Genomic DNA, 24,013 nt, shown 5'->3' on the forward strand with positions numbered 1-24,013 from the left:
AAATACCCATGACAGTTTAACTGCAAGAGTTACTAGGATTGATGTCTCACCAAAATGCTTCCATTTTTCTTCAACAATGCTTCAGCAATATTGAGTGTGGAGCTGGAGGAACACAGCGGGCCAGGCAGCATCAGAGGAGCTGGAAAGTTGATGTTTTGAGTCGGGACCCTTCTTCTGACTCCAGCATCTGCAGTTCTTGCTATCTGAGTTTCAAAAATATTATTCAGCATCTCAGATGTCTTATCCTTAGTAAGGCCATCCTCACCCCTACTATATCCAGCAAAATAATAATCCTTCGATTAAGGGCCTAGCCATGCTGGTTAATGCTATGGGTGCTGTCAATTAAGAAAATCTTGGGAAAAGCCTCAAGCAAGACCAGAGTAAAACAGAATGCTGGAAATACTCACCAGCAGTGAATGAAGTGACTACGAGTATAGTAAAGAAACAAAGGTTGAATCCAAATGAGGTGTGAATGGCTACATACCTATTATCTGAATGCAACATACAGGGATAAAGAAAGAAACAAGTTGGCAAAATAAATAGGTAAAAAAACACATTAAGATTAAGGCAGGGATTATGATCTCTGGGGCGGCACGGTGGCTCAGTGGTTAGCACTGCAGCCTCACAGCGCCAGGGACCCAGGTTCAATTCCAGCCTCGGGTAACTATTTGTGCAGAGTTTGCACGTTCTCCCCGTGTCTGCGTGGCTTTCCTCCCACAGTCCAAAGATGTGCAGGCTGGGTGGATCGGCCATGCTAAATTGTCCGTAGTGTTCAGGGGTGTGTGGGTTATAGGGGGATGAGTCTGGGTGGGATGCTTCAAGGGGCAGTGTGGACTTGTTGGGCCAAAGGGCCTGTTTCCACACTGTAGGGAATCTTATCTAAAGTTGCTCAACTCGATGAGTTCAGTAGGCTGTAGATTGCAGAGTTGAAAGATGATTTTCTGTTGCATAAGTTTGCATTGTTTTCATTAAAAGATTTCAGTAGGCCACGGGCAGAAGATTCTGAATGTAGGGAAGATGGAGAATTAAAATGGTAAGGACTGGATCATGCTCACAGTCTGAATTGAAGTGTGCTCCTAAGATGCTGCTTGGCCTGCTGTGTTCCTCCAGCCCCACACTTTGTTATCTTGAATTCAAATGAGGTGTTTTGCAAAGTAACAGGATAACAAAGTGTGGAGCTGGATGAACATAGCAGGCCAAGCAGCATCTCAGGAGTACAAAAGCTGACGTTTCGGGCCTAGAGCCACCGCCAGTTTTGCAAAGTGTTTGGTTTCCTACTGTTGAGGAAATCACATCATGAGCAATGAATACCGTATCCTAAATTGAAAGGACTACAAGTATATAACTTTCTCAATTCCAAGGAGCATTTAGGCTCTTGGGTCGTGAGAAAGAAGGTGTGAATGGGACAGATGTTGTATCTGCAATGCATGGAAAGGTGCTGCAGGGTTGCCAAAGGGAAAGGTATTAGGATTGACTCAGGAGTAGACCATGGTGTCATCGTAGGAATGGTTCCTTTTGAATGCTGAAAGGAAAAGGCAGGAAAGAATGTGTTTTGGTGGTGGCATCACTCTGGAGTCGGCAAGAATGGTACAGGATAATTCATTGAATGTGGAGGCTGGTGGAGTGGAGGTGCATACTAGGGGAATCTGAGTGCTCGGCCATATGGTGAGATTGAAAGTGGTCAAATGGATCAGACCCCGGTAGGAGAGCCTGCCAATCATGTTAGATGGGAATCCTCAGGAGAAGAAAAAGGACCACATGTTTCAACTGCTATTGAGGAAGGTTGCGTCATCAGAACAGATGTGACAGAGACAGACTATAGGGAGTTATGTTAATATTATCACAGTCCAAGTTAACATATACCTGCCCAATTTCTGAGGCATGCTTGAGTTTTTTTCTTTATTTCATTCACGGGATGAGGGCATCACTGTCCAGGAAGCATTCACTGTCCATCCCTAATTGCCCAGAGGGCAGTTAGGAGTCAACCACATTGCTGTGGCTGTGGAGTCACATGTCAGCCAGACCAGTTAAGGATGGCAGTTTCCTTCCCTGAAGGACATTAGTGAACCAGTTGAGTTTTTCCTGACATCTGACAGTGGATTCCCAGTCATCATTAGATTATTAATTCCAGATATTTTTTGAATGCAAATTCCACCATCCGCCATGGTGGGATTCGAATCCAGGTCCCTAGAACATTATCTGGGCCTCTGGCTTAACAGTGCAGCGATAGTACCACTAAGCCATTGCCTCCCAGAGTGCTCCTAGTACGGCTACCATAGATTCCCACTTATACAGACGTGCTCTTCCTGATCTCTGACAAAGTTGTTGAATTTCTCTATTGTATATACTTTCAACAGCTTAGCTTCAAACTTGGCTAACTCCATGGCATGTTTCTGAACTGAAATATCACCTGCTACAGTAAAATTGAAGGAATTCCTTCTTCAGTGCATGAGATGTGCATGAAAATAGTGTGATAGTACTCAGAGGAAGGCATGTGAAACAAAGTAGAATTGCTTTCAAATTGCCAACTGCATGCAACCTTTTCATGCATACTCTCATTTGCAATAGATTACAAATGTCATGTACTCAGCATATTAGTGCACAAGCATGTCGCTTTCTGTGGTATTTTCTAGTTCTAAATAAACTCATGGATTGCAATATTTCACCAGAAGGAGAGAGTGGTGTGAATTCATGGCTATCTCTTTGGGGTCATGCTTGTAAACTGTTTACTGGATATTAGCCCAAAAGCTTAGAGTCATAGAGATGTACACCACAGAAACAGACCCTTTGGTCTAACTTGTCCTTGCCGATCAGCTATTTTATATTAATCTATTCCCATTTGCCAGCATTGGCCTATATCCCTTTAAACCTTTCCTATTCATATACCTATCCAGAAGCCTTTGAAATGTAATTGTATCAGCCTCCACCACCTCCTCTGGCAGCTTGTTCCATTCACATACCACCCTCTCTGAACACACTGCCCCTTAGGTACTTTTTAAATCTTGCCTCTCTTACCTTAAACCTATGCCCTCCAGTTTTGCACTCCCCTACCCTTGAGGAATGGACCTAGATTGTCACCCTATCCATAAATTTCTATAGAGTCGCCCCTCAGCCTTTAACATGAACACCACAGTAGGCCAACGTTTAAACACCTGGGCCATCTCCAGCACATCCCTCACCTTCCTGGATCTCTCAGTCTCCATCTCAGGCAACCAGCTTGTAACCAATGTCCATTTCAAGCCCACCGACTCCCACAGCTACCTAGAATACACCTCCTCCCACCCACCCTCCTGCAAAAATTCCATCCCCTATTCCCAATTCCTCCGCCTCCGCCACATCTGCTCCCACCATGAGGCATTCCACTCCCGCACATCCCAGATGTCCAAGTTCTTCAAGGACCGCAACTTTCCCCCCACAGTGGTCGAGAACGCCCTTGACCGCGTCTCCAGCATTTCCCGCAACACATCCCTCACACCCCGCCCCCGCCACAACCGCCCAAAAAGGATCCCCCTCGTTCTCACACACCACCCCACCAACATCCGGATACAATGCATCATCCTCCGACACTTCCGCCATCTTAAATCCGACCCCACCACCCAAGACATTTTTCCATCCCAACCCCTGTCTGCTTTCCGGAGAGACCACTCTCGCCGTGACTCCCTTGTTCGCTCCACACTGCCCTCCAACCCCACCACACCCGGCAGCTTCCCCTGCAACCGCAGGAAATGCTACACTTGCCCCCACACCTCCTCCCTCACCCCTATCCCAGGCCCCAAGATGACTTTCCACATTAAGCAGAGGTTCACCTGCACATCTGCCAATGTGGTATACTGCATCCACTGTACCCGGTGTGGCTTCCTCTACATTGGGGAAACCAAGCGGAGGCTTGGGGACTGCTTTGCAGAACACCTCCGCTCGGTTTGCAATAAACAACTGCACCTCCCAGTTGCGAACCATTTCCACTCCCCCTTCCATTCTTTAGATGACATGTCCATCATGGGCCTCCTGCAGTGCCACAATGATGCCACCTGAAGCTTGCAAGAACAGCAACTCATATTCCGCTTGGGAACCCTGCAGCCCAATGGTATCAATGTGGACTTCACCAGCTTCAAAATCTCCCCTTCCTCCACCGCATCCCAAAACCAGCCCAGTTCGTCCCCTCCCCCCACTGCACCACACAACCAGCCCAGCTCTTCCCCCCCACCCACTGCATCCCAAAACCAGTCCAACCTGTCTCTGCCTCCCTAACCTGTTCTTCCTCTCACCCATCCCTTCCTCCCACCCCAAGCCGCACCTCCATCTCCTACCTACTAACCTCATTCCACCTCCTTGACCTGTCCGTCTTCCCTGGACTGACCTATCCCCTCCCTACCTCCCCACCTATACTCTCCTCTCCATCTATCTTCTTTTTTCTCCATCTTCGGTCCGCCTCCCCCTCTCTTCCTATTTATTCCAGAACCCTCACCCCATCCCCCTCTCTGATGAAGGGTCTAGGCCCGAAACGTCAGCTTTTGTGCTCCTGAGATGCTGCTGGGCCTGTTGTGTTCATCCAGCTTCACATTTCGTTATTTTGAATACTTACCACTGGTTTTGTTTAATCTAACATGGCTGGATGCATGACTGCCAGGGATAACACATTACATTTTTATGGGAAGCTATATATACAAAGATCCCATCCATGTGAATTGGTGTCTTCCATCTCTTGTTCTCAAATGTCAATGGGAAAAGGCTTCAAAAATGCAAGGTTAATAACTCAGAAGATGTAGCTGAATACATTTCACACAAAACACTAAGGCAAGCTTAGGTACCTGTTCAAGCTCCTCAAATTTCAAACTAAAATTTTCATAGATACCTTCACATCAGTAAAGTTTGAAGCTTTGAATCATTAGGAGGTTTTCATGGTTATCTGACAAGCCATTCCCAACTGCAGAACTATACCAGTACCAGTAAAATGAATGACAGTGAACACACGTTAGAATGACAACATGGAAAAATAATTCATTGTCATACAGAATACACTGAGTGTAACTAACACAGATAACTTGTGTAAAATGATGACTGTGGGAGTAAAGAGATAATAATTACTAGATCAGACAGCTACCACAATCAAGGACCCAAGCAATGGATTGAGAAGCTTTGCAGCCATACTGCATTGGTAGTGAAAGGCATGGCAAGTGGAGGGGTGCAAAATTGATGAGGAAAGTCATGGAACTCTGCGTCATGGTTTGTACTAGGAGATTTGGGGGCCAGAATAGAGTGTTGACTCAGGTAGCAATTCTGAGTGGAAATTTGCACATGCTTCCTGCTCAACATGCTGGGTCTCAGTAGGCTGAATAACACCCAAAAATAATATTGCTCAGGCCCAAGTGAACCCTCACCGAGGTTGGAGCTAAAAAAGGCATCAATGTATTTGTCTAGTGGCAAATAGGCTGACGTGAAGTAAGATTAATGAAAAGCAATATCAATGAGACGAAGCTGGATGATGAGAGACAAAAAAAGAAGCTGGAATCTGTGGTAGACAAACAGGAGGCTGGAAGAACACAACAGGCCAGACAGCATATGGAGGAAGGGATGTTTCAGCCCAAAACGTTGACTGCCCCTTTCCTCCGGATGCTGCATTTCCTGCTGTGTTCTTCCAGCCTCCTGTTTGTCTACCACAGATTCCAGCTTCTTTTTTTGTCTCTCATCATCCAGCTTTGTCTCATTGATATTGCTTTTCATTAGATTCCAGCTGTCTTTTTTTGGAAAGGGGCAGTCAACGTTTTGGGCTGAAACATCCCTTCCTCCATATGCTGCCTGGCCTGTTGTGTTCTTCCAGCCTCCTTATTGTCTACTGAAGCTGGATGATGTTTGAGATGTACAGAATCAGTCCTACAAGGTATCATGCCCTGGAAAGGGTTCATATTCAAGATGGAAGGCTGAAAATAGAACATAGAACATTAGAACATATAACATTACAGCACAGTACAGGCCCTTTGGCCCTCGATGTTGTGCCGACCTGTCATACCGATCTCAAGCCCATCTAACCTACACTATTCCATGTATGTCCATATGCTTATCCAATGACGCCTTAAATGTACCCAAAGTTGGCAAATCTACTACCGTTGCAGGCAAAGCATTCCATTCCCTTACTACTATCTGAGTAAAGAAACTACCTCTGACATCTGTCCTATATCTTTCACCCCTCAATTTAAAGCTATGCCCCCTTGTGCTTGCCGTCACCATCCTAGGAAAAGGCTCTCCCTATCCACCCTATCTAACCCTCTGATTATTTTATATGTTTCAATTAAGTCACCTCTCAACCTTCTCCTCTCTAATGAAAACAGCCTCAAGTCCCTCAGCCTTTCCTCGTAAGACCTTCCCTCCAAACCAGGCAACATCCTAGTAAATCTCCTCTGCACCCTTTCCAAAGCTTCCACATACTTCTTATAATGTGGTGACCAGAACTGTACACAATACTCCAAGTGCGGCCGCACCAGAGTTTTGTACAGCTTCACCATAACCTCTTGGTTCCGGAACTCGATCCCTCTATTAATAAAAGTTAAAACACTGTATACCTTCTTAAGGCTTATCTAGGTCACTCTTTCTAGTCACATCTACCTCACCCTGTGCCTCATACAAAGGCTGCTAGAAGCCTGCAAGAATATGGAAGCAACTTTTAAAGTATCTGGCATCTTTTGAGCTCCAAAAATGAGAAGCTCACAAATTCCTACTTTGATCATTGTCCCTGTCCTCCCTTCACAACAACCATGAAGATGGTGTGGATGGTCTGCTGCTGTGCTCTTAATTTCATATAGGAGGAAGGAAACAACCACAAAGAAATCTAAGTTGGGATATTGACCATTGAAAACAGCTGCAATGCTTAGAATGCAATCCCCATTCTACAGAGTCACAAAAGTTTCTCTTGGGGCAGAGTTTATCATACATTATGACCAAATAATTGCTTTAAATTCAGTCTCTGTTCTTAAAAGAAACTAAGGAAGTGAGAAAGATAAGCGTGTATAAGCCCTGTTATGTTGATCACAGAATTACAAATGGCCATGAAACCTGCATACCCTAGACAGGATAGTCCTCAGGCTGTCAGTTGTCAAATGTCAAATCTTGATCCAAATTTGGGAATAAATGCCCAAATGATGTAAATTGTCTGTGATCCCTCTAACTAAAAGAAAGAAAACAGATCCCACAGTTAGCAATGGAAGGGAAATGGAAGCTCTTGGAAAATCCCACAAAGAGAACTTTGGCCTACAGCTACAGAGAATGACAGGCAATGGTGATGGAAATCCCATTATATGACAAAACTTGGGTTCACTAATATACTGCAATATTATGAGCAGAGATAAGAGATGGGGAGGAAAACATGGCAAAAACAGTGAAAAAAACCCAGTGGATTTGTAATGACCATAGCAAGTGTACTATGCAAATGACAAGTATATTTACAAATGTTTACACAATAAGAATAATAGCACTAACAGTTTCCCAGTGCAGGGACCTGAAAGACTCAAGATGAATCAACATAATTATACCTGACTAATGCAGTGAAGAAAAATGTGAGGTGATAATAATTGTAGAGCCTACTCTATAATCAATATAGCCCTTGGTGACACCACACAAAGGTGAAGGTGCTACTATTAAGCGGCCTAAGGAGCAACACTTAAAAGTTATGAATCATAACTGTGATTAAAGCATCAATCAATTGAAATCAGCCAGTGGATCACATCACAAATTTCAGGTAAATAACTCACCAACCATACTAGTAGTTGTTGTTTAGAGATTAATGCAGAGCTATGACCTCACAGAATACAACTCTGATCAAAGTGGCAATCAATCTATAATTTAAGCTCAAAGATTGATTTCTAACAAAGCTACTAAGAACTATTATTAAGTTTAACATACTGCGACTATGCTTTCACTGTAATTAAAGCACTGCTACAAATTACTATGGAAGTTAGCAATTAAAGTTCTGTGTATTGCTACTTAAGTTAACTACAAACCAAGCATAGCCAAAGACACCAAGATCCAAGCAGCAAACATCTTCAGAGATCAGCAGAATCACTGCAGTATAAGGTGCCATTGCTTCAGGAATTAAGCGCCTCCAGGCTCCATACATTTCAGGTGCAAGGCAAGGCAAGACAAGACAATGTGTTTTGGCAGATTCTATACTTATTCCCTTCAAGTCAGCTCTTATGGCATAGAATGGAAATGCGCACAAAGACAGGCAAGTCTCGCAAGTTATCACTCTGAAAATATTGTATCCATCAGCATCCCTGGCAACCATCTTCTTTCGGTTCAGAATGTTTAGGGAAATATGATAATGTCACAGTAAAATGACAATACTCTCATCAAATAACAGAAGTGCTGGGATGACATTGTCCTTGCGACTGCAGAAGCAGTCAAATCTCTTTCTTCACTAAGATAGTGAACTTTGAAGTAGTTTGGTTTAGACATTATAATGCAATAGTTGATCAGAAGTATGAAGATCCGATCACGTAGAAATCATGTGTTTTTGCATACAATGATAGAGTGATAGTAAGCTTTAGTGCTTGTTCTTTTATGTTATGACAATGTGGCTGGAAAGGTCAGCATTTATTGCCCATCGCTTAGTGACCTTATGTGGTGGTGGTAACCTGGCTTTTGAATCACTGCAATTCATCCACTGTAGATGCAGCCACATTGCTCTTACAAAGAAGATCCAGGCTTTTGACCCAGTAACAGTGAAAGAACGACAATATAGTCCCAAGTTAGGAATGGTGTGTGGTTCGGAAAAGAACTTGCTGTTTCTGAAAGAGTTTGTAAATCATATTAACATCTTGTTAGAGTCAGATACATCAGTTAATGTGCCCAAAATAATAAACATTCCTTCTATCATTCATAAGAATGACCAGCAGTGTATCTGTTAGAGAATGTAGGTTTCAGATTTTCATTTAGTTTACAGACATGCAATAAAAAGGAGTTAAAGCAGAAAAGTTTTCATGCCTCTAATTTGCCTCTTGTGTTCTTCTGCTAGTCTCTTATATATGCATTACAAAACATCAAAGCTGTGTAATGTTCTTTATGATGAGATGAAAAGGTTGCCTCGCAGTGAAATTCAACTTTGGCAGGGACCCAATCAGGCAGCAGTGGAACTGTAAACTTCAAAAGAATAGAAAATCAGGTGAGTTGTCTGACAGTAGCTCATCTGCTACAGCCTTTTGTGCACTCGAAACAAAACAGAATATAAACCCATTCATTTTGTTAGGCATTTTAAACTCAAGAAAAGACAAACTTTTTGACTTTGAAGTAGGAGTTCAAAAATCGAGATGCAAATGGACAAAAATTTGACAACTGGTTCAAACTTTTATCCAAGCCTTGCATGCCAGTATAGAGTAGAACATAAAAATAAAACAAAAAACTGCAGATGCCCAGAAGTTCAAACACAAGAAGACAGAAATAGCTGGAGAAACTCAGCAGGTTTAGGATCATCTGTGAAGAGAAAATGGTTAACATTAGTTCTAAAGAAAGGCCACTGGACTCAAAATATTGACTGTTTTCTCTCAGTGATATGAGCAGACCTTCTGAGTTTTCTCAACAATGTTCTGCTTTTGTCTGTTATATAGAGCAGAACATGCTCGCTCCAGACTAACCATTGCATCTGTAAGGCTTCAGCCCCTTTGGAAGTCTAGGGCTTATTTATACATACATATATTTGCAAAGTTCTTATTAATGTGTTAAGAGGCAGGGGAAGTGGGCACCTTAAAGGACATGATTATCATGCATTTTGAGGAAATCACAAAACTACAGAATCCCTACAGTGTGGAAGTAAGCCATTCAGCTCGTCAAGTCCACTCCAATTATCCCAACAACCTCTCATTCAGACACAGCCCTCTACCCTATCTCTGTAACTCCACATTTCTCATGGCTAAACCACCTTGCTTGCACATCCCCAGACACTATGGGCAATTTAGCATGGCTAATCCACCTAACATGCACATTCTTGGACTGTGGGAGGAAACCAGAGCACCTGGAGGAAAATCACACAGACAAAAAGGTGAACATGCAAACTCCACACAGTGAGTTTTCTGAGGATGGAGTTGAACCTGGGTCACTGGCACTTTGAGGCAACAGTGCTAACCACTGAGCCATCATGCCACACACACACAGACATTAAATGAGTATGTATTTCTGTTTTCAAATTGGAAAAGATGAAACAAACAAAACAGAAGCAACACGAAGTTGGGAGGTTTACAGATCTGCTACTGTCTGACTATGGTCCTTCCAACGTTTAATTTCACCACAAGGGGGGCAAACTAAGCAGCCTGTTCTTATAAGTTAACAAGGCGTAGAGCTGGATGAACACAGCAGGCCAGGCAGCATCAGAGGAGCAGGAAGGCTGACGTTTCGGGTCTAGACCCTTCTTCAGAAATGGGAGCGGGGAAGGGGATTCTGAAATAAATAGAGACCCGGGGGAGGTGGATAGAAGATAGGTAGAGTGCAGACAGTTCTTATGTTCACATGTGGAAAAGCAGTGCAATGAAGGCATCTACCAGCATCCTGGCTTCTCAGTTCTTTCAACTCTTTAATAAAATGACTTCACTTGCAAATTTCAGATTCAGATGTACAATCTAGACAGCTTTTGAAAAATTATGGCTGATGCATCTTCAGTATCTACTCATATTTACGTCAGTACCCAAAATGAACACCATTAGGCTGGGGCAACAAGCGGTACAAAGGAAAATGCATTAAATGGTATGTATTGGACTAGTGTCATTAAATCAAGCTTTGTGCTTATTCCCACATTACTCTTTTTGAGCTATCTTGGCTTAAATGTGTCCAATAACCTGTGACTACACTTCAAAGCAGCACATGCTTGGCTGCAGAGCATTTTGGGAGATCCTGAAGTTATGAAAGCTACTGTTTAGTATTTCAGTAAGGATGTGGGCAAAAATCACTTATCTGATGAGGGATGTAATGGATTGGGATTTCACTGAATTAAAGGACTACAGTGCTTTTCTGCTACTGCTGCTTGTATGTACTACTGCTAGAAGAGCTGCTGTCATTTATTGTCACACTAATTTGTTTTGCACTATCTTCATTCATCCAGCACTAGATAAGATGTGGAGCAGAAGGAGGCCAATCAGCCCCTTGATTCTGCTCTACTGTTCAGTGAAAGCAATGCTGACTTGATTACCCTCAACTCCACTTTCCTGCCTTTTCCGATGGCCTTGATTCTCATACTGATTAAAATCTGTTTATCTCAGCCTTGAATATATTTAATGACCCAATAAATTCCTCCTCATCTGTCTTAAATGTTCAAACCCTTATTCGGAGATTATGTCCTCTTCTACTAGACATGGGAAAACAACCTTTTGCAGCTCCTCTGAGAAGTCCCCTGAGAATCTTGTGTGCTTCAACTAAGTCTCCTCTCATTCTTCTAAACTCGAATGAATAAACATTAGCCTGCAATTCTGGACTACCAGTTCAGATACACCTCCACCTGTCTGATGGAATCATAGCTGCTACTTGCTCAGCAAAATGATCTATTGAAGTGTTTTGGCAAAGTTGGGATTCTACCTATGTCTCCAGACAGACTGGAACCTAAGTCCAGCTGTTAGCCTACTTGGCCATACAGCTGTCATGGGCGGATTTGAACAACATCCCTACAGAATCTCAATTACCATCCAGTGATATTACCACTACACCATTAGTTCCTATGCAAACAAACACTCAAGGACACCCATCATCCAACAATGACCAGCTCGACTCATTTGTTCCCCTCTGAAAGGCATTGTTGTAATTTTTCAGATCTGAACAAGTAACCAGAATATTGATATTTTCTTTTCTGGATGTTGTCACTGAAGAGTTTTTTTTAGATCTTCCATTTTTCATTCTTCATTTGTCTAATGATCTGTTTTAGCATATGACATAACATTTGCATTCAAAAGTCACTATTTTCTACCGTAGCTCTTATTTCTGAGGCATATGTAAAGTTAGATAGAATGTAACATTTTGAGCTTTCTTCTTGTTAAAGCCTGAATCTTCTTGTTGTTAACATATCCTTTGTCTTCACAAATTTACAGCTGTTTATTTCTATCCTTCTAACTGAATGCCACATCTGCCATCTTATGGTATCATTTTTTTCTCTAAAAAGACAAACGTATCGACTCTTCCCAGTCTGAAACCATCTCATTCAAACTTCACGCCAGTTTCTTCTAAGAAATTCCTTCCAACTAACATTATTTTTGTCTTTCTAATGTTCATATTCATTCGGCACCAGGTTATGGTCCAACAGGTTTCTTTGAAAACACGAGCTTTCGGAGCCTCAGTCCTTCTTCAGGCGTTAGTGACAGAGGTAGTATCAGACACAGAATTTATAAGTAAAAGATCAAAGGCTCACACTTACTGATGAGGAAGTTCTAAACAAGCCTAAGATGCTGATAAATCTTTAATCATTTAGAAGGTTTTAATTGATTAATATGTATATGCAAATCCCCAAATTCCTTTGAAGTCACTGCCCCTCAGAGAACTAAAGGTTTTATCTTTGTAAAGAAGAGGTGACATGTTAGGTCAGACAATGCATGTTATGTGTGAGGTCTTGTTTAGAATCTGTTTGTGTTTTGGTTTGAAATCAAACTGGTTTTATTTTCAAAGTAGGAATTTATAAAAATCCACCTTGACAGACTGTCTGTGTGCTTTTTGAACAAAATGGAATGTATCTGCAAATACAGCGAAATGGAGTGAATTTGTGTGTGTTTGTGTGTGCGCGCGTGTGCATGTGTGTATGTGTGTGTGTGGTTGTGCGAGAGAGAGAGAGACGGAGGAAGAGACAGTGAGTGTGTGTTAAGGGAGTGTGTGTGCATGAGGAAGGGAGAGAGAGGGTGTATGTGTGAGGAGGGGAGGGAGAGTCTGTGTGCGCGCGTGTGGAGGGGGTTAGAGAGAGAGTGAGCGAGAGAGAGAGAGCGAGAGTATCTCCCTGACTGGCCAGAACTATAGAAAGTTCCAGAAAACTATTTAAAAGATATAAAAACACGGTTCACCTACAGACCTCTCTCTTGGAACTGCTCTCGGAACCTCTGAAATCATCTGTGGCCTCTGAGGAGACTGGCATGGCAAGAGGCGGAGACCAGCTGATCATCCAGAGTGTGAGGAGACAAAAGCAGCTTCGCAGACACAGAGACAGAGACAGCAACTGCTTAAATTTACAAGCGACCTGGGAAGTAACTGTAAGGGGCCAAACAGGATTACAGATACTATGTTTAGTATTAAATATTTTTGTAACTTTGTTCTTAATAAACTGTGTTTTTTATTGGTACAGCTCTATATGTATTGATTTGACCGCTTTGGTATTTGACATCTGGTCAAATTCATTCATAACATTCTGGGTGCAGTTGTTTGTAAATTGTTTGAAGAGGACCAAGACAAAACCACCTATTAAATTTTAGTGATAATCATGGACAAAAGTTTTTCGTAGACTATTTGTAAAAATTTTGTAAACCCAGACATTCATTATCCTTTTGTTTTCCTTTAATTGCTTTTTTAATAACTTTGTAACATTCAATATTAGAAATTTACAAGAAACTTATGTTATATGGTAGAAAACATGAGCATACAGTAATTCTTAAAGCTGCAAAGAATATTCAGCGGTCGAAGAGTTAAAACCATTGTGACCCATAATGACCTTGCAGGCACATCTTCTTGTAGATAAGGTCTTACGAAAAACAAAAATAATCTGGCATAAGGTTTGGTTGCAATGATCCTTCAGAGAACCAGATCCAAACAAACTAAGTTTTTTTTTCATTAGAGGAAGCCATCTTAAAACAGACCAAGAATTTTGTTAAAGAGTCATAAAGATATAATACAGAGTTGCATTTCCAACTTGATTTCACACAAAAAGAGCTTAAGAACAACAAATGCTCCCAGATCAATGTATCCAGGTCTTACTTGTTTACATCTCTTAATTGTAGAAGGCAGTATTTTAGCCACTTCATAAAGCAAGAGGACCTTCTCCATTCTGCTCGCCTCCACATGCTTTGTTAGTTTTACTTTTGTACTTAAGTTGCCATAATTCTTTGGAGAGACAGAAAGTGAAACATGGATAGAAGACAGACAGAAAGATTGTTCATTGTGAGGATATTGAAACAGGAGAACCACCTTAAGAACACTGTGACCCGCTATGGTCTCGAAGGCCGAGGTGGTGGAGTGCCAATGTCCACTGTGATGTTTGTGTACATCGGGTACTTCGCTACATTCACAAGTTTGTATTTCAGGGAGTTGATCCCATCCTGCTTCATTGTAACTTTAGTGTTCTGGATTTTTGTAAACCTGCAACAGAATTGAGATTTAAACATTTAATCAAGACAATTAGTCGTCAAAAGATTCCTTTCAAAGGGTTAAATATTGTTGTATTTTCTTTCACTGTGACTTGCAAACTTTCAAAAAATGAGTCTCATGTTTTCAGAACCAACTACTAGACCCGAGGTTTTTTTTGAAAACAAGACCGGTCACTGCCCTCTATAAGTATCACTGAATGAAAATGACTAACGACATATACATAAACTCATACCACACGGAAACAAATACTTTGGTCTATCGAGTCAATTCCAAACATAATCCCAAACTAAACAAGTCCCTGGGGACTTGTCTACCTTAATGTCTTTCAAACACTAAACATGTTTTTTTGTATTGATATATCACTCTCTAGACTCAACAATCCACTGTACCCGTTGTGGCTTCCTCTACATTGGGAAAACCAAGCGGAGGCGTGGGGACTGCTTCGCAGAACACCTGCGCTCAGTTTGCACTAAACAGCTGCACTTCCCAGTCACGAACCATTTCAACTCCCCCCCCCCCATTCCTTCGACAATATGTCCATCTTGGGCCTCCTGCAGTGCCATAATGATGCCACCCGAAGGTTGCAGGAACAGCAACTCATATTCCACTTGGGAACCCTGCAGCCCAATGGTATCAATGTGGACTTCACAAGCTTCAAAATTTCCCCTTCCCCCACTGCATCCCAAAACCAACCCAGCTCGTCCCCTCCACCCACTGCATCATAAAACCCGCCCAGCTCGTCCCTGCCTCCCTAACCTGTTCTTCCTCTCACCTCTCCCCTCCTCCCACCTCAAGCCGCACTTCTATTTCCTACCTACTAACCTCATCCCGCCTCCTTGACCTGTCCGTCCTCCCCGGACTGACCTATCCCCTCCCTACCTCCCCACCGATACTCTCCTCTCCACCTATCTTCTCCTCTATCCATCTTCGGTCTGCCTCCCCCGTCTCCCTATTTATTTCAGAACCGTCTCCCCATCCGCCTCTCTGATGAAGGATCTAGGCCCGAAACGTCAGCTTTTGTGCTCCTAAGATGCTGCTTGGTCTGCTGTGTTCATCCAGCTTCACACTTTGTTATCCACCATATCCTGCTCCTTTGTGAATACCGATGTTAAGTTTTTGTTAAGGACTTCACCTTCTTCCTCTGGTTTCATGAGTATCTTAAAACTCTGGCCCTTTATTCTGAATCCCTGGTCAGGGGTAACATCATCCCTGTATCATCTCTATGTTTCAATTAGGTTGACCCTCATTCTTTTAAACTCCAGTGAATGCAGGCCCCATCAATGTAATCTTTTCTCATGTGAAAAACCTGACATCCCAGGAATCAGTATGATGAACATTCACTGCAATCTCTCTATAGCAAGTATTTATTTTCTGAAGCAAGGAGACCAAACCTGTAAACAACATTCCAAATGTGGTCTCACCAAGGCCCTGTACAGCTGCAGTAAAATTTCTTTGCTCCTGTATTCAAGCCATCTTGCAATGAAGGCCAACATATCATTTGCTTTTCTAATTGCTTGCTGCACCTGCATGCTTGCTTTCAATGACCAGTGTACAAATACACCAAGGTCTCTTTCTACATCAACCATTCGTAATCTATCATTTAAACAATACTGTATCACTCTGTTTTTCCTACCCATTTTTCATTTTCTGCTGCATTTGCCATGCATTTTTTCCACTGAGTCAACTTGTCTAAATTACTCTGAAGCCTCTTTACAGCCTTTTCACCATTCACACCCCCACCGCACCCCCCCCCCCCCCCCCCCCCCCCCCAAGGTTTGTGTAATCTTCAAACATGGAAATATTACCCTTGATTCTTTCATCTGAACTGTTGGTATATATTTTGAATAGTAGGGGGCACAATAGACCAGATAGTTGATCTTTGCAATACTTCAATTGGCACAACCATTCATTCTAAAAATGACCCATTTATTCCTACTCTGCTTCTGGCCTATTAACGAATTCTTAATCCATGCCAGTACTGTACCACTAATCCCATGTGTTTTGATTCTGCACAATAACCTCTCATGTGACTAGGAAGAAATGGCAGGTAGCTGCATTTCCCTTGATCGATTTAACTTCGGTCCTAAGGCCAAGATAAGGTTTGAGTTAGACCTGCCGGTATTCCATGAGTTTGAAAGGGTAGTTCACTGTTTGTCTCATAAGGCTTTTGTTTTGACTCAGATACTGCAGCATTGACCATAAAAATACTTTCAAACCTGTACAAATCCATTTTGAATTTAAAATATAACACTTCAAAAAAATTATGGAATTGGTCTGAAATGCCAAATATGATACTGGTTCAAAATGAAAATTGTTCTTTTTTTTAGAATGCATCCAAAATGGTTTTCTAGGTAACTCTTTTTCTAAGTCAAAGAAAACAGCAATACTTGGTAATGCTCTGGTGCAAATAACTGATGCAAGAATAGTACAACAGCTCCAATCTGAAAACTGAAAATAACATTGAAAGATTCAAAGCTAATATAATTGAAGATAAAGTGAATGAAGCAGGGATGTGGCTCTACAACAAACCCAAGAAAAGTGATCAGTGTGGAGTCTTCAAATTTGAGATGCTATTATGAAAAGTCACATTGTTTCTTAAGTCAAAATGTGGGTGCTTCAATAGCAAGAGTGCAATGATAAATAGATGAAACTGGATAGAAAATTAAAAGTAAAATAAATCACAGATTAACAATGTAAAATATATTTATGTGGAATACAGAATTGTAGTGTGATGGTGGAAATGGAACTCAGGAGTTAAAAGGAAATGTGAACAAGTCTTGCTGACTCTACACTGACCCAGGTACTGGAATGCTCATCCTGGACAAAATCCAAAATTTGACCATACAGTCCGATATCTTGCAGCTAATCATCAGTCACAAACCACTAGCTTCAAAACATTACAAAAAAAAATCAACAAAAGGAATACAAGCTGACTTTCCCAAGCATCAATACCAACTACAATCTGTATATCGCCGCCGTCCCTTCTAATTTCATCACAGGAATAAAATGCACACACTCCACCTTTCTTCATAGCCATCCAAATCATCTGAAATGAACCAAAACAAATTGAAGTAACCTTTCAATAGGTCCTGATAACATGCAACTCATCAACAGTTTATGTTTTCATCAGGATTCTTTGGTATGTAAATAGGCATCACGTTTCTCTGGAAAATCAGGAGTATATAAGCCACAATGGAAATTCTATTCACCAGACTCTGAAACACAGCTAAACACAGAATGTTTGATTCCTGGCACTGTTCTCCAAAGCTATTGACGATTCTCCTTCACTTGCCTACAGCAGATTTTATAAATTCAGCACGAATGCTATCTATACCTACAAATTTACTATTAGCTAGGCAATGTGGCAGGGAGCTCATTTCCTCCCAGTGAACAGCTTAATTAATGTTTATCTGCATTATACATCAGTTTTTCCAGAAAAACTGTGCAGTCAGACACCTACTTAGCACATTCCTCTCTTTAAATCCTAAGAATTCTCTAATGGGTTTGCTGAAGAGCACGTGTCAATCATTGGAAACATATCAAAGGAATCCTCTTGACCATGATTAATTACAGATTTTAGGCAAAGAAAAAACAATTCTAAGATAAGCCTGGTATGATGGCCCATCCATTGATCCCACTTTGCTTTCTTAATGTTCTTCCTAGCTGGCTCAAAATCCTGAAATTCTTTCCTTAACAGCACATGGACTGCAATGGTTCAAGAAGGCACCATCTTCTCAAGAGCAACTCTGGATGGGCAATAAATACTGGCCTGACAGCGACAGCCATGTCCCGAGAGAAAATTAAATAAACCTTTTAACTACTTGATAATTATGAAATATGACATGCTGCTAATCGACCATTTCATATTATCGTGGAGGACATGGAAACAAATCCATTCTTAGGAATAGCAAAGTCCAGACATGGACTTCTTACCAACCAAACATTTGGGTATTTCTGGAGAAGAAAGAAAGTTCAGTTATTTCGTGAGATAGCCTTATGCTTTCATAATGGAGCAACCTTTGACAGATGTTGAAGTTATTGCCTGTTTTATAGTTTTATGAACATAAGGTCCACTTGTGTATCTGACAAATCGTTTTAAACTGATAGGTCATCAGCTTCCATTTCATTTGCCTTTCCAATGCAATTCTCAAATTCAAAGCTTTCAGCTGTAGTGCTGGCTGAGTGCATTGGATGATGGAGTTTGCACCAAGATTTCTTCGTGATTTCTCGAGAACATCTGCGAACACCTTCCTCATCTTTGAGCCAATTGAAACGACATGTCCAGCCCATTCTTCTGAAGATTCAATCCATTTGTATTATCTTTAAAAGGTGCTTTACATATATATACAGAAGAAAAGATTTTAGGCTTCTCTGATCTGTAAAGTTTCTGAATGCTTGTAAACCACAGTAATCACTGATGGATTGAAATTATCCTCATCAAGCAGCTCACTTTCCAATGCGGGAATGCACCTTTACAAAGACAGGCAGTATAAGTTCAATGCACTCTCAAAGCAGAGGTGGTCATTAGAGGTCATGTATTTTTGTGAGCAGTAACTTTATCTATTTCATTGTAACTCATGATGCCTGAATAACTGCCATTATACACCTGACTTTGCACTACTAACCCAAGTTTTATCTGGATAAAACAATTTCCAACTTTCTGAATATCTAATAATGTTTACATTTCACTACATGGAGAGCTGCTGATGGCAGAGCCATACAATGGATGGTAACCAAATCTTTTGAGAAGTGACAGTGGCAATCAAAGTCAGATTTCACGTCTGATCCTTTTTACTTTGCCTGCCCCAGAGTTGGTTTCTCACCTGAACGTCCAGTGCAAGCCTCTTGAGAGATGTACAGCATACGCAATGTGGGAGACTCCCAGCACATGCACAATCAGCACTGGAGGCCAGACCACTTCACCTTTTACAGCAGTAACTGCCAGATTCCAGGGTTTAAAAGGTCCTGAATTTATAATGATAAACTACAGAGAGAATTGTGTAAGGCAAATGGGTAAAGGGGTCAGGTAGCTGGTGTGTGGACAAGGGGATAAGGTGTTACCTAAGTGCATGAAGTAGTAGAGTCTCAGGGGTGAGTGAGTGAGGGTGGAGGATACCATGAGGGCAGATGCATAGCCTACCAGGTTGGATAAAAGGGTGGGGTACCAGATGACTTTGGTGTTGGGTGGTCATTAGTTTGGAAAGAAGCAGTTGGGTGTTGGGGGTGAGGTGTATGGGAAGGGAACTGAGGGTCAGATGTCAGTTGTTGGAGAACAGGCCATGGTGTCAGTGAGAATAGTTGGCTGTCAGTAGTATATTTATCCAGGAGTTGGAGTCAGTTGTAATCGCCTCTAACATTTCCTGACTTGCTATGAAGCTCGGTAAGTTGGAACCTTTGGATGTCTTCAACTCTATTATCAGTGCTTTCTTCAAAGGGTTCCAGATTCCAGATAATTGCCCACTGGACGTTTCAATATCCTGGGCGATTACTGCATAGTCATCCCATAGCACATTGTCAGGTTATGAGCAATCTTTGACCATCCTTAAACCAGAAGATCTGGGCCAGTATTCCAACTGAAGGTGAGCAGCACTGCATTACCTTGAGTATCTCATAACGAAGATGAATACTTTCTACATGATGCATTTTAGATACTAGGAACTCCTTCCGCCATCTACCAGTTATATCAATGTGTGTTATACAAGCACAGTGAGACTTCCAAGAAACAGATTTCGTTATAATGGTCACGTTCTTCAATTCTAAATAACCATAGAAATTCTACAGGTGATAACTGCTGAAGATTGAACACATTATTTCCCATTAAGGAAAAGTAAAGGTTCTATTCTTTTCCCAAATTTAAATCCAATTTTTCCCATTAAGCATTAGCTATTACATTGGAAACTGAATGCCTAAAATGCTCAAAGCCCATGTCCAACAAGGTCAGGGTCAAAGTTTTAAAAAATCAATTAAATTACACTTGGCAGCCCAAGTTGTGGATTTATAATGAATGGAAAGAGAGTTGGTCCAGAACATTTCATATTAAACTGGTGCCATGTGCAGTGAATAGGGAGGTTAGAATAGCAGGCATGAATCATTCATGAGGTAATATGCAATATGATGCAAGAGGAAACATAAGACATTAAATTATACATGCCATTTAAGAGATAGAAGATAAATTATCATTGGCCTTGACTAAAGAACAGAAGAAGTAGAAACACATAACATCCATTCTGCACACAAGATCCCAGCAACATCAAAGAGGGAATGATCAGTTTATCTGTCAACAGGTGGCATTGGTCAAAGGTGAAATGTTAGTTAGGATAACCATGGAATGTTTAATCATCTTTCAACTGAGCTAATGTTACATTAAAAGCAATGAAACAAAGAATCTTCATTGAACACCATGTCTAAATGCAGTTTTCTTTCACTCGAGTTCTGGTGTGGATGTGTGGTATGTGCTCAGATCCTGGAGCAGAGATGAAATCCAATAAGTGTTTGAGTCAAAAAATGGGTTACATTTGTCACGATTTTTCTTTGGCACATTTATGTGGTAGATGTTCCAAGACGTTCCACTGACCGAGGTTAATTGTCTACTTTTAAAAAAAATACGTACATACTTCCCTCTCTTTTTGACTTTGAGTATGCCCACCAGTTTAAACCATATACTATTTCACTTCTTCTAAACCCCAGCACTTTGTTCCTCAGTTTTTCAAACTATTTTGGCCTCTTTTTCTGGTGTTCCTCAGTTCTCTATTTTAATCTCTCATTCTGCTTCATCCCTCCTTGAAAAGGCAAATAGAGAACAATAGAGTCATAATGAGCACTTGATTGTTAAGACTCTGATTAAAATAGAAATGTTTGGGAAGCTGCTCCACTCGCATGTTCCTATCATGATACAATGATGATAGCTCATCGTTGTTGTTTGTTATCCCTGTCTTATTAAATTTATGAGCAAGAAGGAAATGCAGTCTCAACATGTGCCTTGCACTGTGGCCTCCAAAACACCTAAAATGCATAACTGTATCCACTACTCCTGTTGTGTTTTCACGAACTTTCCAAAAGCTCAATTATGCCTATTTCCATCTCTACTCACTTAGCTCTCACTCTCACTAACACTACACTGTTGCTTATTCCAACTCCTGCTCCTAATCTCGCACTTGCATTTTCTGTTCAGCGTTTGATCTGAACAAGGAAGCAGCACAAACGGTGTGATAATGAGATGAAGCTTGCAAGCAAAGAAAGATATAAACTAATAGAGATGTGGAGGGTAGAACAGTGATCACAATAATATATTCTGTTTTAGCCCTCCAAATCCAAAAAAAGAAAAACTGAAGTCAGTCACTACTTGAGGCTAACAGAATTTCCAGCCTTACTCGAGTTGATGTGAACCACTGACTCATTACCAAGATCTAACAGTTGGTGATGCTGTTGAGTCATAGCTGGAGATGCACTTTGGCCACCTTCTCCATATTGTTTCCTCCCGGGGAGATGAAAATTCTTGAAAAAGTACTAAAAGACACAAGTAGTGCAAGTTTGATTCTTCTTATAATTAAGAAAGGCTGCATTAAAAGCTAACCAATCACAAATCTTCATTGTTTTAATGTGTATTTAACAACATTGGTATAGTCTTAACCCACCCCACCTCCTCAGAATAGACAGGGCAATGTTGAGATAGTTAAATAGTTAAAAATAGGAAAGTGAACCCGGCCTGAATTCTTCCCATCTCCACTTCTATTCTGAAATAATTTTTGACTCTAACTGCCTGTGGAATCAACACCGTCCTAAACCTAAAAGATAGTGAAACAGCAAACTAGGAGAACCGAATATATCAGTAACTTGACACACACTGATCTTGCTGCTACTCTGCAGTGACTTCTAAAATTTTCCAATCTTGAGAATCCTGAGCTTGGGCCGGGAAATTTGGAGACACTGCCTAGATATACGGTCATCAAGACACATCAAAAGTTCCTACATCGTGTAGGAATTGCAAAGTACAGACTTCAGGTGTCCATTCATGCTCAAAAGACAGACCTTGTATTCTCTCTTTTGCAATGTAATCGGTGCCCTGTTTAAACTATTCATTATAGCTGAATCTACCTTGCCTCAATCTGAGAAGGGTACCATTTGGATGGACATGTTTGCACTGCCTCTCCAAACGTGTATCCTAACTTAGTAACATTCTCCTGGTTTTTCTTACATGTTATTTCTGTTTAATAGTTATTTAATGTCCTCTTAAATGCTTGTATTGAAACCACCTCCATCCCACTTCTAGGCAGTGCATTCCAGACCCAAACCACATGTTTGGGTAAAACTCTTGTCTTTTGTTAATGTTACAGTCTGCAAAGAATCGACCTGGTGCACCAGAACCAGCCTCTAGACGTGGCTAAACCTGCTTGTTTTCCAAGCCTCTTCAAAACCCTATTTTCTGGAATAAATCTGACACTTGCCTGAGAAGTGAACCAGCTCTGTACACCACCATCTTCTTGCACTTTTGACAACTTCAAAAAGAATTCTCTAACTTCAGGCCACAGTGCCTACCTGAATCAAAACACCTATGGAAACAAATCTTCACTGGACATTGACGTTTTGTATTTTGGGAAAAAAAACACATGCATTTTTGCTTTTTAAGTTATTCTTAATTGTCTCCCATTCATCCTCCTATTGCTATCAGGCCTTCCTCCAGTCATTCTCCTGACACTCAGGAGTCTCCCTGGTTATCCGCCCAGCATTCTGCGGCTGATCTCAGTGTCTCTAGCCTGCTCTTTTATCCTCCTGTCAGCCTTGCTTTTCTCTCACTCTCAGTCTGCTGTTTTATGTCTCGCGCCACCACTGTCAGCCGAGTCTCTACGCTCTCATTCTCACACCCGTCTCTCGTGGGAGACGGTCATCGCCTGACACCTGCATTGGAAATATTATTCATTAGTCCAAGCCTGAATGGCGTCCAGGTTTTGCAGCATACAGGCATCGAGTGCTTCATCATCTTAGGAGAGGTAAATGGTACCGAATACTGTACAATCATCACAGAATTGGCGAGGTTACACAGACACACGTGCTTTCATTTTTCCCAGGCAATGGTTGTGCTATTAACTAGGCGCAATCAACTTAAAAGGAACTGTAATTCTATAAACTCAAAAATTGTACGTATCTGAATGGAATTTTCAAACAAGATTAACTCACTTTTTTGAGTTACTCAATGCTGCTGATCACTAGCTTCCTGATTACATCCCTAAAAGCCAGACTGAGACATGATATTACATTCAGTATAGATTTGCCATATAATAATGTCAAGTTCTTGCAATGCTCTCAGTATGTCATTTCCCATGTACAGCATAGTGACATTACTGGCACAGCAGAATACATCAATGTAAATTTGAAAGAAAAACATCAGCTCTGCTCATCTCATTACTTTGTACTAATTTCAAGCAATGGCTTCTAATCTCATTAGCTCTCAGGTTACCTAGAGATCTCTGTTTAGCTAAAGGAATACTTTACATAGTTAACAAAGTGTGAATCTTGAAGGGTCTAGGCCCGAAACGTCAGCTTTTGTGCTCCTGAGATGCTGCTTGGCCTGCTGTGTTCATCCAGCTTCACACTTTGTTGTCTTGGATTCTCCAGCATCTGCAGTTCCCATTATCACTTTACATAGTTAGTCTTTTTGACTTTCTCTGGAGGTAAAAAAATGCCTTTGGTTCCAATAACATTTAGAGCTTTT

The 24,013-nt window shown here is 41.3% G+C and overlaps 1 protein-coding gene across 5 annotated transcripts in view; it reads right to left on the minus strand.

The window, feature by feature from the left end:
• Nucleotides 1–13,490: 13,490 nt before the first annotated feature.
• Nucleotides 13,491–24,013, minus strand: part of b4galt2 (UDP-Gal:betaGlcNAc beta 1,4- galactosyltransferase, polypeptide 2) — a 388,743-nt gene continuing 378,220 nt past the window's right edge. For all 5 annotated transcript variants that reach the window (XM_048538619.2, XM_048538614.2, XM_048538616.2 and 2 more), the window contains one exon: nucleotides 13,491–14,295. In XM_048538619.2, coding sequence (XP_048394576.1) covers nucleotides 14,145–14,295 — 151 coding nt within the window. In that variant the 3' untranslated portion in view covers nucleotides 13,491–14,144. The remainder of the gene's footprint in view (nucleotides 14,296–24,013) is intronic.

The sequence above is a fragment of the Stegostoma tigrinum genome, chromosome 8 (assembly GCF_030684315.1).
Source record: "Stegostoma tigrinum isolate sSteTig4 chromosome 8, sSteTig4.hap1, whole genome shotgun sequence".
Taxonomy (NCBI): Eukaryota; Metazoa; Chordata; class Chondrichthyes; order Orectolobiformes; family Stegostomatidae; genus Stegostoma; species Stegostoma tigrinum.